An 18,112-nucleotide genomic window follows, 5' to 3' on the forward strand; every position below is an offset into this window, starting at 1 on the left:
GTTCCATAGACATTTCCGAAGCACCCAATAAAATTAATTTCGTTTTGTGTGCTGTGTAGGAAAAATCTACGCCATTGAGCTCTTTTAGGAGTGTGTCGCACCTCTTTGGAATTTAGAACATTAGATTAAAACAAGAGAGGGCACGTGATAGCGTGAGAGAGAATTAGGGAAACAAGAGCGGCCGGGAAACTGAAAGTACGGCCGGCCAGCCATGAATAATTAGGGGAGGAGAAGCCGCAGAGCACACGCTGGGAGAAGCCCTTTGATGTGGTGGCGGCCGTGAAAAAATGCAATTAGGAGGGAGGGAGGGAGGCTGATGCGCGTGCTTGTTTGGTCACGTGATTCACGTGAACTCGAAGAAAACCGCACCAAAAAACCCTTGGTTTGACGAGTATTTTGAGCACTTGAATTCTCTCCATTTTCCATTCCTTTGGAATGGAAAAGGCGAGACCTAACAAGCACAATCCCACCCTCTCAACTGTATCATAGGTAGAGGCAACAAACACCAGTAGGTCTATGTGGGTGCTACTGCTACATTTCCCTAGCACATTCACAAGGAGATAGATACAAATGGTGTGTTATTCGTGAAAATAGAAAACCTTTGTTTAGGCTGTTGAGTGTCGTTGCCGTAGACCTATTCATTGAAAATAAATGTAATACTATCATAAGGAGATCAGCTTGTGTTTAGTGGCATTATGATTATAGTTGTGAAATTTACTTTTGTCTTAAATTGCGGTTACAATTTATGATCAGTCTGGGAGACTCGGTGCTGATGTTGTTTTTTCCACGCCAAGGACACTTGCAGCTGGTATTTCATGACATCACTCATCTATTTTGAACATCCTTGTCATAAAAGCCTCAATACTGCTGTCTAAAGTACTGGCCCAGCCTGTAAGGTTGGTGTTACCTGTATTTTATCTGAACCTTTTAAGGTCTCTGTAATCTGGCAGTAATTGTTATTTGAGTCTGTTGCATCTCTTTATCTCAGCACTCTGTGACTTGAGATTATGAAATCCATGTAGAAAGTGGAATTTAGAAGTCAGATTGGTGAAGGAAGCACATCACCCATGGAATGGGCCGGGCTTTCTTTCTATGCCATACAAGTATTTTGATGATGATGACGAAAGCGATATATTTTGCTTACTGTTTTCCAGAAAGAAAGCGCCCAAGAATATTTTATGGGTGATCTTGAATGACACATGGCTCTATAGATGATTTGTGTGAACCCCTTAATGTAAAATAAATAAATTGGCCCAATTGTTTTAGTGTTTTGTTGGGAGAAGAACCCTTTCCCTCTCTACTCCCTGGAGGTCATTCTTCTTTCTTGCTTTGGTTGCTCACTTGGTGTAATATGAGAACATTATTTTTACCGCACAAATGCTGTTAGGCACCCTCAAGAACACACACAAGCACAAACACACAACCCTTACAGAGCTTAGATTGTTAAAGAACTATAGTTTAATGGCTAAGAACTTGCAGTGTCAATCGCCAGTTGAAAGCATGGCATGACAACACAAACTTGTATCAGTCCTTCAGACAATTACTATCAATTCAAGTTCCAATGAAGATTTAATGATGTTACAAGTTTTAAAACCATACGAGGCATTCTTTGTGTATTGTTGAAAATGGAGTGAGAAGGAATGTTGAAAATCACATAACGGTCGAGTAAAATAGCTAAAAGCACTAGGAGACAACAGTTAACTGTAAAATACATCAAAGACCAGTTTTCCCTGCTCACATGAAACCTGAATTACTCAAAGATGGGCAACCTACATCTGCAAATCCCAGAACCAAGTTAGTTGAACATGAGAGTTAAAATAATTTTTGACATTCCATAAATTCATGTACTCCAGGTTGACTATTAAGAAGACCCTAGCCTTGGTGAATCAATAAAACTGTGCTCGCACCATCTGTAGCAGCATTACTTAATTATTCCACCATTTTGAGTGCATTCAATAATATTACTAGAATCAGATTCATCCAATAGTGCAGAGGCTGTCTCCAAATGAACTGCAGTTTCAGTCTCTCATAAATCTTCTCATTACTATACATTTACTCAAAGGTAATTGAAAACACCACAGTACCATTCGAAACCTTTTAATGTTCTCATCTTTTAAATGAATTCCTTGTACATTTAAACCAAATCCATGTCATAATTTGTTCAACACTGAGGAGGTTTCTGCTGCAGAACAAACATGGACGACTAACATGGTCATTTGTTTTCAGGAGTTGTTAGTGCAGTAATATTGAATGCATCTATTATGAGTAATGTACTTTGGGGGGCTTTTGATAATATGGCTTGAAAAAGCGTTGGTCATTATTAAACTTGTGTTGGCTTAAATGTACGAACGCACTTTATGAAAAATTGAATTAAACATGAGAATATTATAAGGGCCCACATGATGTGTATTCAATACTCTTTAGGTAGATTTATAAGGATCAGAGGAAGACTTATGGGACCTTAAAGTTGTAGAAGCTACACCTACCTGATTCCTAATATACCTAGAAATACACTGCTGGGATGTGCTGTGATCAATTGGAGGTCTCAATAAATGCTGAGCTATTTTTTCTCCATTTTATTACCTCACTGGTTCACAATCAGCTGCTACAGCTCTGCCTTCCCCATTAGTAGGATCTTTGGAAAAACTTGGAGAAGTTTAAAAGAGCTTTCAAAGCCTGTGTAAACATGCAGGCAGTCAAGCCATCGGTACGGATGTGGACTTTGCAAAGCATGCATGGTTGACGCGGACATCTGGTCAGTCAATGACCATGTGAAAGGAAGTCAACTATATAAAACATTCCTTATGGATACAGGGGTAACCTTCTGCCTTTAGTGATCATATTTTTGTTTGTGGACTGAGGGTTCCGCATAGTCCCTTTGCAACCGCCTCCTCAATTACTGTCTTTGGTTTCTATCCATGCTACTCGTGCATTACTGACCTGGACACATGTTTGAAGGTTGTTCAAAGTGGTACGCATTCTCTGTGATGCACCGTGCTTCTTTATGGACATTTAACCATATATTTCTTTGCCTCACATTGATTCAAGTCTTCTTGCCTTTTGCTGCTACTATTGCCATAATGTGTCTCCTCATGCTGCAGACCAAGAACAAGACCCTGACCATGACTTGGGGTGACTGTCATCCCTGTGAGTCCCCACTCTTAAGAAGTGGATCGTGGACCAGTAAAAAACAGCTTTATCGCCCACATAAAAGGCATTTGGCAATTAATTAGCATGTACTCCTCATTAGTAAAGGAAAGAACAGTTTTGTCTAATTTTAAGTGATAGGAATGTTGAACAATGCAGTGGGTGTAAGTCCCTAGCTGCCTGCCACTTTCCTTCACACTGTTTCAGTTGGAATATTTAGAATGTTATACAATTAGTAATCAACAGGCAACTGGAATAGTGGCAAGTAAAATGTGTTACCCATAAAACCTCTCATTTGGTGGTCTTTCAACATATTCCAAGTTCTCTCTTTGCAGTCATCACCAGCTCAGCAATTATTATTGAATATTGGCTGAAATCTTCACTCCATATTGGGGCAATCTTCGTACGGCGTTAGAAGTGGCAGGAAGAAGTCTCAATACTTAAGCCACATAACAATCTAAAATATATGGCAAAAGGAATAGTTAACAATAAATTGAAGGATCCCAGAAGCCCTTTTACCCACTGAGCTATATCAATACTTAGCACAATACTCTTATATTAGGTACATGAGCCTAAGGCTACCCAAAGTTGGAGAAGAGACACCCACACACATATGGAACCAAATAAGCAGGATAGGATAGTCAAAATGTGCCATAGGAGGCCATTTATTCAGCAACATCAAGAACTGTAGGTACAATAATACTATCCAAATATTCTGCTAATTATTAAGTAGAATCTCATATGATGAATTTAGGGCAATGTAACCCCCAAGGCAGACTCTGTGCTGAGTGTCACTGAATGCTGGCTCAGTGCGCTGACATCCCAGGGATGACTGAGTTGTATTTCTGTGGGTAATTCATCCTACAATATCCCAAAATCTGACATGTTTCCTAGAATAGATTCAGTGTGATCAGAGTTCCTAAACTGCCTCAGTGCTACTGAATTGCTAGGCTGACTTAGTGTTGTGGATCTTTTAAGTCTGTTGATGATATCGGATTCCTAGGCCTGGCTCAGTTCTTTAGGAAATCAATGGCTGACCTAAAGCTGTGCATTCTTTAAGAGACCTTTTTAAGGCATGGACAAAGTGGGCAATGCTCAAGGTGCCCAACACGAATCAGCACATTGGGAAAGTTAAACTTTTCTTTAACTCACTGTGAATTTCTATATTTCAACATTTAACATATTTAATATCGTAAGTGCAACAATGGGTTTGAATTAGCAAACAAGAATAATTAAATGGAAAGTTATTCCAAACAGGGGCCCACAAAATATTTCTTGCCTAGGCCCTCCAAATCACTGCTACTCGGTGCAATAGGGTGATCCATAGACAGTGTGACAGTAGTCAGGCAAGTTTACTAAACTCATAATAAATTGGAGCAGAAGTTCGGATTCAGTGCAGATTTAATACATCTAGAAAGGCAGTTTTTTTTTTACTAGTAGAAATATTAAGTGCCTCATTAGTAGTATGGCGGCCTGCATATTCCAACTTTTATTTCCACCGCGGTGAGCCCACCATTAAAAGGGTGGCGGACATGGGAGTAAGGGCCACTTTTGGCCCGTGGATGCATGCAGGGGGGCACATGTTGTGCCCCCTGGAACTGCAGCCCCGTTCCTGGTGTCAGTCTGCTGTTAAGGCTCTCCTATGAGCCTAACAGTCCATCGCCGCGTGAACGACGCAGCACTGCCCGCTTGCCATGGATTACACTCGTAATCTTGCAGGCGGGCGCACTACGGGCTTGGTGGTCCTCCTGCCGGCTTGGCGATGGTGGGCCGACAGGACTACCGCCAAACTCGTAATAAGGCCCTAAGTCTAAATTCAAGGTCAAGTTGCAAGAAGTACTGGTTACTGTTTGCAAAATACTGATTGCAATTTGCTACCAGTATTTTTGTGACTAGTAAATATTTTTCGAAAAGGGTTGCAATTTGCAATCCGACCTACCTAATTAATATTCATGAGGTAGGTTGCAAATTGTCTGTGATTGTCTTTCAATAAAGTAAACCTTTTTTTAATGCAGCCTGTTTCCTTTATAGGAAATGGAAATGTGTTTAAAATGGAAAGTTCACTTTTTTAAAGTTTGAATGAGAGCTGGAAGTGGTCCTACTTCCCAGCAAACTTTTTTTAAACATTCACAAAGGGGAAGGGGTCCCAGTGGGAACCCTTCTCTTTGAGAATGGGTTGATATCCGAACTTGGGGGTCCATACCATTTAAATGATTTTTGACAGCAATTACAGTCCAAAATTATTGATACATATGAGGAGGAGTCACTGTTTGAAAGGGGTGCCTACAACATGCCACTGCCAAATGGGGGTTTCTTATCCATTCCTAAATCCATTTTACGGTTTGGAAAAAAAGTTACCTTCTCCTAAAATGGGCTTAGTACATTCAAAAAGTATTTTTGTCGATTGCAAACTCCGAATAAGGGCTTTTGCGATCATAAAAACGCTTTGTACATGTGGTCAATGAGGCATGTAGGGAAGGCCAAACAATAGCTGACATTGGCTTGAATCAAGGACTGAATGGACTAAGCACTCTCCTTAATTTGAACATTCTGATGGAATTACATTTGTTGCCAATAGTTTTTTTTTATAGAAGATAGGCCAATAATCCCTATGCTACAGTGGCGATAACATTGTTGGGCAATATTACGTAATTATTACATGGCAAAGGAATGTTAAAAGGTTGATAGCTAATCACTATGTGAACCTCAACAGCGGAAATAGATCTCCTGTCCATCAAAATATTTTTTGTCTTGTCATTAAAAAAGACAAGTAATAACAATATTTTCTTGCAATCATAGGTCAGGAATCCCCTGAGAATGATAACATGATAAAAGATCTTCTGCCAGAGGATGCTGGGATTGATCACCAGACTGTTCACCAACTCATCATGGTCTTGATGAAGTTCATGGCGAAGGACCAGAGCAGCGCGGAGGCCGACATTAGCAGCGCAAAAGCTTTCAACACAGTCAAACGCCATTTGTATGTGCTCCTCGGCTACGACCAGCAGGAAGGATGCTTCATGATTGCACCCCAGAAAATGCGCGTCTCAACATGCTTCAATGCATTTATTGCAGGAGTAGCTCAAGTAAGTACCACTCAATACACGCATTAACAATTGCCATTGTTTCTGTACTTTAAAAACACTATTTGGAGCTGGTGAAATATATCTTGTGTTGCTGTTGTTTAATTTTTCAAATTTAGAAATATTTTTAATCAATTCACACATTTTTGTTGTAGATTAATCACTTCTGGGTCGGATTTAGAGTTTGATGGATCGATACCACTTCCACCTTATGACAAGTGCATTATACCCTAATACACTTGTAATAAGGCAGACAGAACATCTGTCAGGTTTTGATGGAGTAACCCGTCCACCAAACTCTAAATCTAACCCTTTGACTTGATCAACGTTTGCATGATTTACTCATTACTAAAGTGGAGCAAAACAATAAGGGATTCCTTAAAATACCAGCACTCAGTTCTTGTAAACAGACAAAGTTAACATTTTCTCTTGTGAAGTCTGAACTTTGTTATTTTGTTAAGGTATGAATCAGCATTTATTTATCACACTGCCGGATGTTGGCCCAACGGCTAGGGCGCTCGGCCTCAGTCCTGGGGATCTGGGTTCGAGTCTCGGTAACGACACCTGTGATTCTGGACAAATCATTTAATCTCCCCGTGCCTAACAAAAATGAATGTGTGACACGAACGGAGCAACGAATCATCCTACCTGGCCAAGACTGTGATTTTTATTGGGCGGACCTGTGACCTCCTGTGCCTGTGCCCCATCGTCCCCCTCCCGCCGCCGCACCGGATACTCCCGCGGCCGCCGAGTGGAGGGGGGCACAGCCGGACTCCATTTCCCAGCGCCCATAGTGGCGGAAACAGACGGGGGAACAGCGCGCCAGCCGGCGCTTAAAAGACGCGTCACCCCGGTGGAGCGGGTGACACGAACGGAGCAACGAATCATCCTACCTGGCCAAGACTGTGATTTTTATTGGGCGGACCTGTGACCGCCTGTGCCCCATCGTCCCCCTCCCGCCGCCGCACCGGATACTCCCGCGGCCGCCGAGTGGAGGGGGGCACAGCCGGACTCCATTTCCCAGCGCCCATAGCGGCGGAAACAGACGGGGATCAGCGCGCCAGCCGACGCTTAAAAGACGCGTCACCCCGGTGGAGCGGGTGACACGAACGGAGCAACGAATCATCCTACCTGGCCAAGACTGTGATTTTTATTGGGCGGACCTGTGACCTCCTGTGCCTGTGCCCCATCGTCCCCCTCCCGCCGCCGCACCGGATACTCCCGCGGCCGCCGAGTGGAGGGGGGCACAGCCGGACTCCATTTCCCAGCGCCCATAGCGGGGGAAACAGACGGGGGAACAGCGCGCCAGCCGGCGCTTAAAAGACGTGTCACCCCCGCGTCGCGGGAGTGCGCGGGAGCACCCGGGGCTAAGCCCGGGCAAAGGGCGGGCCCTCTCTGGCCCTCAGGGGACAGAGGGAGACGGGACGGGCCACCCTCCTTTCATCGCCATCAACCTGGGATATAGCACAAGGTGACAGTGTTATATTTGGTCTAATCATTGCTTGTGTGTCCTGTTATAACTGCTAAGTTAAGCTCTTTTTAAGTGTTCAGTACTTTACCCGTCCTTTTGGATACCTCCTACATGATGACTAAAGTCAGAAAGACCCCTGTGGCTACAAGATCGTCGACTAGAAATAAGACTGTTCCATCTACACCTCTACCATCTCTTACAGCCATTGACTTAATGCTACAAAAGACTATAGGTATAGTAGCAGATGCTATACAAAATACGGAGAGGCGGATTTCAATGACACCATATATGTGTTTTCCCAATCTTTCATTGCATACTACTGTCAATAACAATACTGCGGATTCTTCTATTAATTTGGAGGAGTCACTTTTATTGCAATCCTTTACTGGGTTGCCTAGTGGACAAAGTAATAGGAAAAATGCATTATTAGCCTCACCTATACCACTAAATAGCATAGAAGGTAGCCCTTTGTTAATTTTTAATTCTGGGGAAAATCTGTGCTTATCTCACTTGGGAGTTATGTCATTAAACTCCCCAAGGTCAGGGGATGAACTCGTTGGAAGTTCACCTCTTGCAAATATAATAGCAGCAGATAAACCATCTTCCCCAAAAAAGACGAAACTACGATATAGGAAAAAAACTAAATCGATAGTGAGGAAAACATACCGACCTTTAGGTAATCACAAGCCCTCAGCAAAGGATGTTTGGGCAAACTTTAGATTGGCCAAACCAACTAATAAAATACCTAATCAGACTGCAATGTCATCTAACCAGGGAGTATTATTATCATTGCCTAATGAAATACAGCCACAGTACAATAAAACTTTTATAGACCAGACAAGCCAGACTGAAAGGGCAAGTACACCAGACAAACTATATCTCACAGAACTGGAACACCTAGTTAGATCCCTTTTGCAGCCTATTAGCGAAAGAATCACTAGTATGGAGCAAACCTTAGTGAAGATTGAAAAGTCTCAAAAAGATGACACTACGAGCATGTTAAAAATTCTTAGTGCACCCATACCGAAGGTCAGTCCTTTACCGGTCAACAGCACCCATAAGCAAACTAACACTAAAAAGACACGAGATAAGAAAAACAGCCATAGTGATAGCTCCAATTCGTTACTTACTCCTTCCCTGGGTGCTATAGACCAGAACATCCCAATCCCGCCTGTATGTGTAAATATCCAAACGGTGGTAGCTCCGACTTTGCCCATCATCCTAGATAGTTCCACAAGTGGAAATGACGAGAGTAAATGGGCCGCGGAAGGTTTATTCCCTGATTCACTTGATGATCAGGTTGAGCCTCAAAGGCCAATATCAACACAAAATACAGCCATAAATACACGATTAGTGCAAACACCAAAGCTGACACAATCAAAAAAAAACATTCACATTAATCTCCCCCCTGAATCCCACTTATACACCACAGTAATGATTGGTGTACCGCAACTAGAAGATGGTACGGTAGAGAGTTATGGGGATTTGAAAAACAAAGTGAGTCACTGGCTAACCACCCACAGACCGATCCCTCCCCACATAAGTGGCAATATAACAAATGTCAGGAGGGTCGACTGGGTGGGGTACAGATTTAAATCTACTGAGGGTGATTGTATTGTTGTCAACTTCAAGGACAATCGTGTGGCAAGGCACATTACTAGTTGGAAGGATGGCCCGATCAGCAGTTTGATCCGTACCATGGATCTAAGTTACTTTTATCCCTCAAGTAATCACAGTCTAGGCAAAGTGTACCCATATCCCACACTAGAGCAGGAGAAAACTTATGATAATTTTAATCAATATCATGATGGAGTAACTCCAAGGAATCGTGGACACTACACTGTAGGAGATCAAAGACAGTATAGGAGAGATATATCCTGGGAGTCCAGACAGGTTAACCACCCAGCAATTTATCACAAGAGTCAGGAGGCCTCACACGGGATGTATCACCACCGTGATCACTCTCATTTAACATACCCTAACATCCATTATAATGTACCTATTTCAAATAGGTTTGACGCTTTCTATGATCAGAGTGGTTTGGAGGGGGTCGACTGACTACATGTTGCTCCAACCACACTAATGCATACTGGTCACATGCAAAGTAATCTGGGGAAATTAGGACCATACAAGCAGTAACTGTTCCCTTTCCAGCTGTTGAATTAGATACCATTAGTCAGGCAGAGCTAGATATAGATCTTCTAACGGATAGCCCCGCATTACATGAGTACACTAGTACATCGCATGACCTGCCCAAGGCTTTCAGCCCTCTTCCAATCCATGTAGAACCTAACCCTTCCACAACTGAAATTCAGGGAGACACATACGCAGAACAACTTAAACGATCGCCAACAGCACCTATAACCACAGAGCTTGTCATTGGAACAGAACCTGTTGACGTTTGTAACGCGAGCTTAGTCTCCTGGAATATAGCGGGTTTGGCTGACAAAATATGTGACCCTGCCTGGTTGGCATTTGTCAAGAAACACGCTGTCATATGCCTCCAAGAGACATGGATGGAAGACAATAATGCTTTTATTGAGGGTTATCAAAGTTTCTTGAGGCCAGCAGCTCCCTCAATCAGCTCCCTCAATCAGTGGAAGAGCAAAGGGGGGCCTGGCTATCTTTATTAATCTGGCACTTACCTGTCAAGTAAGCAATCGGTATCATGAAAATCGGAATATTCAAGTGCTGGAATTGAAGAGAGGCAAACATGCCTTGACTTTAATTAATTTTTACAATGCTATAAATAGTCAAGGGGAATGTAATATACTGCTTTTGAATGAGATGCTGAGAGAGGGAGCAGGCACTCTGTCACGTAATTTATTGATCGCAGGTGATTTTAATGCTCATCCGTGTGGTAACCCAGGAGTTACCCCCATGGGATCTTTGAGGTGTAATAGTGTGAACGGCTTTCATTTTGACCACTCCAGGCGTGGAATTTGTCTCAACGATTTGTTGAATGAAAATAACTTAATTGTATGCATGTATATGGTGCCGGAGTCCAAGGTTTTCGATGTTTCTACATTTAAAGGTTCAGGCCACGGGTCCTTTATAGATCACATATTGCTATCTGCTGATCTCGCCAATCAGGCCTCCAGATTCACTATTAAAATAAACATCTATTGTGACCATAATCCCATAACCATTAGACTGGGAGGTGGAGTATTTGAACAGCGAATGAACTGTGAAGGCCGGGGAACCTTGAAATGTATAAAGGGTAAACGTCGACTGAAATGGTCAATGGTAAATTGTGAAAACCTGTATACCGAAATCAATAAGTCATGTGGTGAGGAACTTGCGGTTTGTGTGTCACCAGCCACATCCCCAGAGCAAACCCTAGCTGTTTTTGAGGTTGTGGTGTCATCAGTAGGATCCATGTTAACAGTCCCAGTGAAAGGACAAACCAGAAGCACCCCTAAATGGTTTGACCACTCTTGTTCTAAGGCAAGCAGAGATTTGAGAAAGGCGCTAAAAACCAAACCCAGAGATTCAGGCCAAATTAAAATCCTGCGATTGATTTATAAGAAATCTCCTGCTAAACGAAAAAAAGAAACTAAGGCGCGTACCTGGGAGTCCCTGCTTGATCCATTAGTCCTGGGTAACAGTAGTAAATTCTGGGAAATTATTAATAAACCTTTGTTTGATGATCTCAGTGACACCGCACTTGGCACTAACATCCCAGAGGAGGATTGGGTTATTCATTTTAGTGCAATTTTTAAAAGCAATGAGCAACAGGCAGAACACGGCTTTTCGACTCCTATGGAGAATTGTTTGTGCTTTTCAGTCAATGAAGTAGAGAAGGGCATTCAAGGGTTAACTAGTAATAAGGCCCCTGGCCCGGATGGCTTGCCTCCGGACCTTTTTAAATCCTGCATCTCATTATGGGCCCCTGTCCTTACTGCTGTAGTAAATGCAGCTGCTGCCTCTGGATGCCCAAAGTCGTGGGGGATATCGACTATAGTGCCCGTGTTTAAAAAGGGTGATCGTAGAAGTCCGTCATGCTACAGGCCAATATCTCTAATTAACTCTGTAGCCAAAGTGGTAGGGGGCGTAATCCTGAATAGATTAACTGCATGGGCAAATGAGAACAATATTATGTCCCCAATACAATACGGTTTCAGACCTGGTCACTCGACAGTTACCCAGTGCCTGAACCTGTATTTGATTATAGGTAAATACACCATGGCCCGGCAGGGAACAGTCCACATGGCATTTATGGACCTATCGACCGCATTTGACTGTGTGGACAGAGGCAAATTATGGGACACCATGTTAAAGATGGGTGTAGAGCAGAATCTAATTACTGGCTAATTTACTGGCTGACCTGCACTCCGATACAAGAGCTAATGTTCGATACAGCCAAGATCTGAAAGTGACGAGGGATATCAGAATTATTCGGGGTGTTCGACAGGGGTGCATCTTAGCTCCATTCCTTTTTAACTTGTACATCAACGAGTTAGAGGAATACTTGCTAAAAACCGGAGCAGATTACCCCTACATAGGTCGGAAAGGCGTTCCAGTTCTGCTCCACGCGGACGATGCTGTCCTTATTTCAAGGACAGCAATCGGCCTCCAGACACTTCTAAACTCTTTCTTTGATTTCATGGAGTCTCGAGGCTTAAGCATTAACAATTCTAAGTCTTATGTTATGAAGACGGGCCTGGGGTCACGAAAATCCAACCTTTTTAATATAAATGGGGAAAAAATTCCAACCACCAGAACCTTCTCATACCTCGGGGTCCTTTTTGATCACCAACTATCTTGGGGCCCCGCTGTCTTGAGAAAGAAGGGCGAGGTAACCCGCGTCAATGCGACCATTCTTGATTTCGCAAGAAAAATTGGCAATAGTCCGGTGGTTGCCTTGCTTAAATTATACCAGGCAAAGAGCATCGCCGTTGCTTGCTATGGAAGCGAGCTCTGGGGCTATAGCCAGATGCGGGACCTGGAGGTTGTAGAAATAACTTCCTGAAGCAGATACTGAGGCTGCCAAAGGGAACTGGAAACTTCTCTGTACATGAGGAGCTAGGTGTGCTCTATTTAAGCGATAGAATAGCAGCTAATCCCCTATTGTGTTGGTTGAATTACTGGCTAAATAATGACATACCTTTTACCCATGATATATTAAAAGAAGCCTTAACATGGGATGGTAGGTTTAAGGTTCCGTGGCTGAAGTACATTAATGATTGTTTTACTGAACTAGGACGGCCTGATTTGTTTTTAACCCCAGACTCTACCACTAAATTGGATGTCACCTTTGTGAAAAATACATTCATGACAACCAGGTATTTAGCCCGGGAGGAGGCCGAGCTACAGAAAGACAGTGTTAGGAAACACGCACTACTTAAAACCTGTCTACAAATGGAACCATACTTATCATGGCCCATGACTGGCTATGAACGTTATCTATTAACAAGGTTCCGTTTTGATTTGTTTCATCTTTTATTGGCGGTACCGAGTGGGGCCCACCGAGGTCAAGTGTTGCCAGCTTGCGGCTGCGACGGAAAGTCTCCGCAAGATCTGGCGCACCTTTTATTTATTTGTCCCTATTATACAGTACCCCGGAGGCTATACTTAAAACCACGCCTCAAAGAACTGAAATTTGCACAGATTAAACCAGCACTTTACTACCTTCTACTCCTGAATTGTGACTGCACCTTATTTGTATGCAGTTTTTTTAAATTAGCGATTACATTCAGGAAAAGTATGGAGGGATGACTATGCTGCTGTTGTTAGGTATATTTTTAACTTTTTATTTTTGCTATAACTATTTATATTCTTAAAGTGTTTATTCTGCCTGTTACTCTTGTTTTATATTGTTCATGTAACCTCCCGTTTCATAAATGAAATGGATCATTTGTTTTTAACTGTATGCTTATGATTTGTGCTTTTATGATTGTAATGTTAACAATCGAATAAAGTTATTTGAACTTGAACTTGAACTTGAATGTGTGTCCTCATGTAACGTAACTGGTGCTATGTAAAGCGCTCTGATACCCGTTTCGGGTCAAGTTTGCGCTATATAAAACTCTGCAAAAAAACCAACAAACAAAACATATCTATTCCTAGACAGATTTCCACTGTGTAGTCTATTGCTGAAATCCGATGTTGTAAAATAAAAGGCAGGAAGGGTTAAGGGCCTGATTTAGTTCTTGGCGGACGGGTTACACCATCACAATGGTGATGGGTATCCCGTCTGCTGAAATATACATCCCATTATATCCTACTGGATTTATATTTTGGGGATAGGATATTTATCACTGTTGTGACGGCCAATCCACAAAAAGATCCCTATACCTGGGACAGTTAGTATAGTCTATCTAACTGACATGAGTACACATGTCTCTGGTTGTATTTTTCCAAAAATACCAGAGTAAACCCCCTTTCCTATTTCGCAGTGGGGCGTGAGTTCTCTAATGTCTTATTATCCCCCGTAATATACTGTTCCAATGTAAAACGCGTACGTTCTCAACTCAACCTATCCAAAGATGCCTGCCTTCTTCTCTGGCAGTACATCCACCCACACTTAACCACATGTGCACACAACTGAGAAAAAATGTGTGGTGGAACGGAAGGCACCTCACGGGCGAACAACCCTCGGGGATCTTGGCAGATGTTACCAACTCAATGCCCCTTTCTCATCATCGGTTGCCATTCCAATTCCAAAAGAAAACAAATTTGATACAACACATAAAATGAAATGCGTGTGAAAAGGTGCTAAACAAAGAGTTTTACAACAATAACTCATTAGTGTGACCAGAAGGACAGAGTGATATAAAATCAGCAGACACACCCACTCAATTACTTTATTCTTCGTATTAGTGTGTACTGATGAATTAAAAGGAGGTTGCTAGCTTAATCTCGCCTACCAGTACCTGATACCACTGTTGTGACAGCACCTGTCTGCCGAGATCTAAATCAGGCCCTAAGTGTTGCACTTTAAACTGCCTGCTGATGGAGGCGTGTCCGGGACCAGAATCTACTATACACAGGGACATTGTAAAACATCTCAATTGCATTGCCAAGTGAGCCTCAATGCTGTTGTAACTGAATGTTCCTGCCAATGAGCACATATTCAGCTCTGAATCTCCAGGACTGTTGATTAAATTGTGAGGGCTATGCACAGCCATCAACTAAAGAGAAACAAATCAATACAACTAATGTTGTTACTGACGAAAAAAGGTATTTGTGCTAATTGAAGCAAAACTTTTGGTACATTCCACAGCCCTGGAATATAATGGGGTGTAATGCAACGCAATAATATTTTCTAATAACTGGAAGCTGCCTACTTTGCCATTTACCGGCTTGACTGTCCCAAACCCTTTGTGTATTTGTACCCAGATCTCCTTCACAGTTTAAAAAAAGAAATGGCTCCTCATTTTGAATCGTTCATCGCTGCTACCACATCTGTAATTCTCTAAGCACCGGGTTGTCTATGCTTTTGTACATGTGTGTTGTAGCAGACGTTCATACCACTTCATGGTCACACCATATTCCCCGACCTTTGTCAGGACCGGACTGGGAACGCAAACCAGCCCTGGCAATTACATCCTGGGAGAGGGGGGATGCGAGCTAGTGGGAAACACTGCTGCAGCACTTTTGTTACAGGTTACCTATATTGCAGCACTGCTGCAAACATGCCCCCACTGGTCCAAAACTGGCCCCGCCCTTCTGGCCCACTGGGAAAACGCCCAGTGCACGCTCCGGCCAGTCTGGCCCTGACCTTAGTGGAGAAAATATGCCTTGAAATAAATATGTGGATGTCTGGAGCCAAAGAAGAGATAGCAACTCTTTGTTACCTTTGGCTCAAGCACTGATGGGAGACTATCTTGAAACTAGTCATCTCATGTGGCCGTCTCAAAATAGGGTATCAATTGACCGGCCATATTTTTATGGGCATCGTGCTGTCTCCCCAAGAAGCACCATTACAATAAAAGTACTGATTGACAGAAACCCCCTTACTGAAACCTGCCAGTCAGCGATGCATACAGTGGTGCATAACTTCAGAATAATACCTGAAAGAGAGTCCAGGTGAATGCACCAATGTTTCAGTAAGTCTTCCTAAGATCTTCAATGGATGCTCATTCATCTACATGCCACTTATATAATCTTGGGTCCTTTTTGATAATGTATTTGTTCTGGATCAAGCCAGTCCTTAATTTGTACCACTTTTTGCCGCAGCCAAGCACCTTGACACATTTTGGTGCACTGGGACCTAATTTCAGAAAACGTCTGTTTAAATCTTAACCCCGGGATATGCACGTTTTCATTGTACATGGACCTGTTACTGCGCTGTTTGCCCGAGCATAAGTACTGCAAAACTGTATTTTTTAACATAGCTTCTTACTGGCCCCACCTCAAGAGGAAAGTAAAAGAGAAAGCAGCTTTGGAATCCTGCACTTTCCTGGGCTGTGGGATAAATTAGTGTGGAAACGAGTTTCTTCATCTGAATTGCTTCCAACCGCACTAACATACCAAGCGTCAATAGAAACAGGAAAATGATGAAATAACTATGTGGTGAGAAATATGCTTGTGAGGGTTTACAAGCAGTTTTTATGATCCAATGTCCCTCTTAAGGCCTTCATTACGAGCAAGTTTGTAATTTGCGACCCCATGGCAAACGCCTATTTGCGCAATTTTCTTTTTTTTTCTTAAGAGCTATGCAATGTGTATCTTACCCGGTAATTAATAGCTGGTAATAAGACCGGAACTTCATGTTCCCCAAACCTAATACATTTCTGTAAGAGAAATCTGCCAATATTTCGCAGGGGAGCTCAGTAGACACCAGGACAAGCAGATTCTGGTGCAGAAAAAACTACAAACCCCAGGTTTTGCTACATTTTGTGGGGCTTGTCTTGTAATAGGTGATTTTTCTTCCCCTTAATGCAATCTGAGCACCAGGTACCAGTATTTATCAGAAGCGATAATACCATCAGCCCCTCTGGGGACACTCGTCATCGACTCCTGGGTAGGAATCTTTGTAAGAAATATATGGGTTGCCATGAATGGCATTCACAGATGAGGCACCAAACACACAAAGCTGCTAACGTTTAATATGCCTTTTAAATTATTTATTGTAATATGAATGTTTTTAATGTAACCAACTTTGTAAAATGTAAGATTTATGAATTGCGTTTAAAAAAAAAAAATTGTATGTGCTTTTATGATATCTTGTTTATCGAAATAAAGCTTTGATGATGATGACAAAAGGTGATGGGAGAATGCTTGCAATTCATCTGACAACTGGCAACCGCTCAGGGTAGCATTGCAACCCATTGTTCTTTTGCCACCATGCCTCCTCAGTTTGAACCCAGCCATATGCAAATCAGTCTTGACCCTGCTCCAATGGCTGGAACAGTCAAGCTCACACTGCCAGGCCAGGTCCTCAGGTGTTGCTTGGTTTCAGTGCCACAGTGAGCACAGGACACAGATCTGGACATGCCCTTGCCACTTAGGACGGTACATTAAAAACACAAAAGGTGATGGGAGGAATGCTGGCAGTTTGTCTTACCAGTGGCAATTGCTCTGGGTAGCATTCAAACTCATCATTCTTTTGCCCGTTCTGCCACCTTAGTTTAGAGCCAGCCATTTGCAAATCAAACTAGACCCTGCTCCAATAGGAATATTCAAGCCCAAACTGATAGGTCAGGTGCTCCCTGAACCGGAACACAAGCAAGCCAGGACTGGTTTTGCTCTAATTGGGGCTCTTCATTCAGGTGTAGCTTGGTTATAGTGGTACAGTGAGCATTAGATGGACGTCTGGTTATATACTTGCCACCTAGGGTGGTACATCAAATACACAAAAGGTGATGAGAACAATGCTTGCAATTTGCAATCTGTAGGGGAGTCTCCAAAAACATACTGTAGCCTCCCACCACACACACCTTCCCTCTGCTAGTATGAATAATTTTCACATCCTTGATACATACAGATTGACAGGCAGACTTCTAGTATTAGTGATCCAGAAGCACCCTTTCTGTGACAGTCTAAGCAAATGCTAATTAAATACGCTTGCAGGCGTGCATACACTAAACCCCTACCCATCTTATCCATCATATTGCTTGATTTTCTGTGATACAACTGAGCAGCAAAGGATTTTGCTAGATAGTTAAAGCACTTTAACATATTACATTAATTTAAAATTCTATTACATCTTGAATATGGGGGACATGTGTATTGCGTACCGCAGTGCGTAATTGTTAGTCCTATCAGCCTTAGGGTGGTCTATTTCCAATACGTTTGCATTTTGCATTTCTCCTCCATTGTTGCTGATCTTGTTTTTGCTGGCCTTAGGGCTCTATGCACTTTACCACTGCTAACCAATGCTAAGGTGCATGTGCTAACTTAAAACAAGGTGACATTGGCTTATCAACAATTGGCATATTTAATGTATTTATAAGTTCCTAACAAA

The 18,112-nt window shown here is 42.5% G+C and overlaps 1 protein-coding gene across 1 annotated transcript in view; it reads left to right on the forward strand.

Moving 5' to 3' along the window:
- UNC79 (unc-79 subunit of NALCN channel complex) overlaps window positions 1–18,112 on the forward strand; it is a 641,854-nt gene that overhangs the window by 361,315 nt on the left and 262,427 nt on the right. Inside the window, 1 exon segment of the mRNA XM_078660089.1 lies at window positions 5,947–6,233. Coding sequence (XP_078516215.1) covers window positions 5,947–6,233 — 287 coding nt within the window.

The sequence above is a fragment of the Lissotriton helveticus genome, chromosome 9 (genome assembly GCF_964261635.1).
Source record: "Lissotriton helveticus chromosome 9, aLisHel1.1, whole genome shotgun sequence".
NCBI lineage: Eukaryota > Metazoa > Chordata > Amphibia > Caudata > Salamandridae > Lissotriton > Lissotriton helveticus.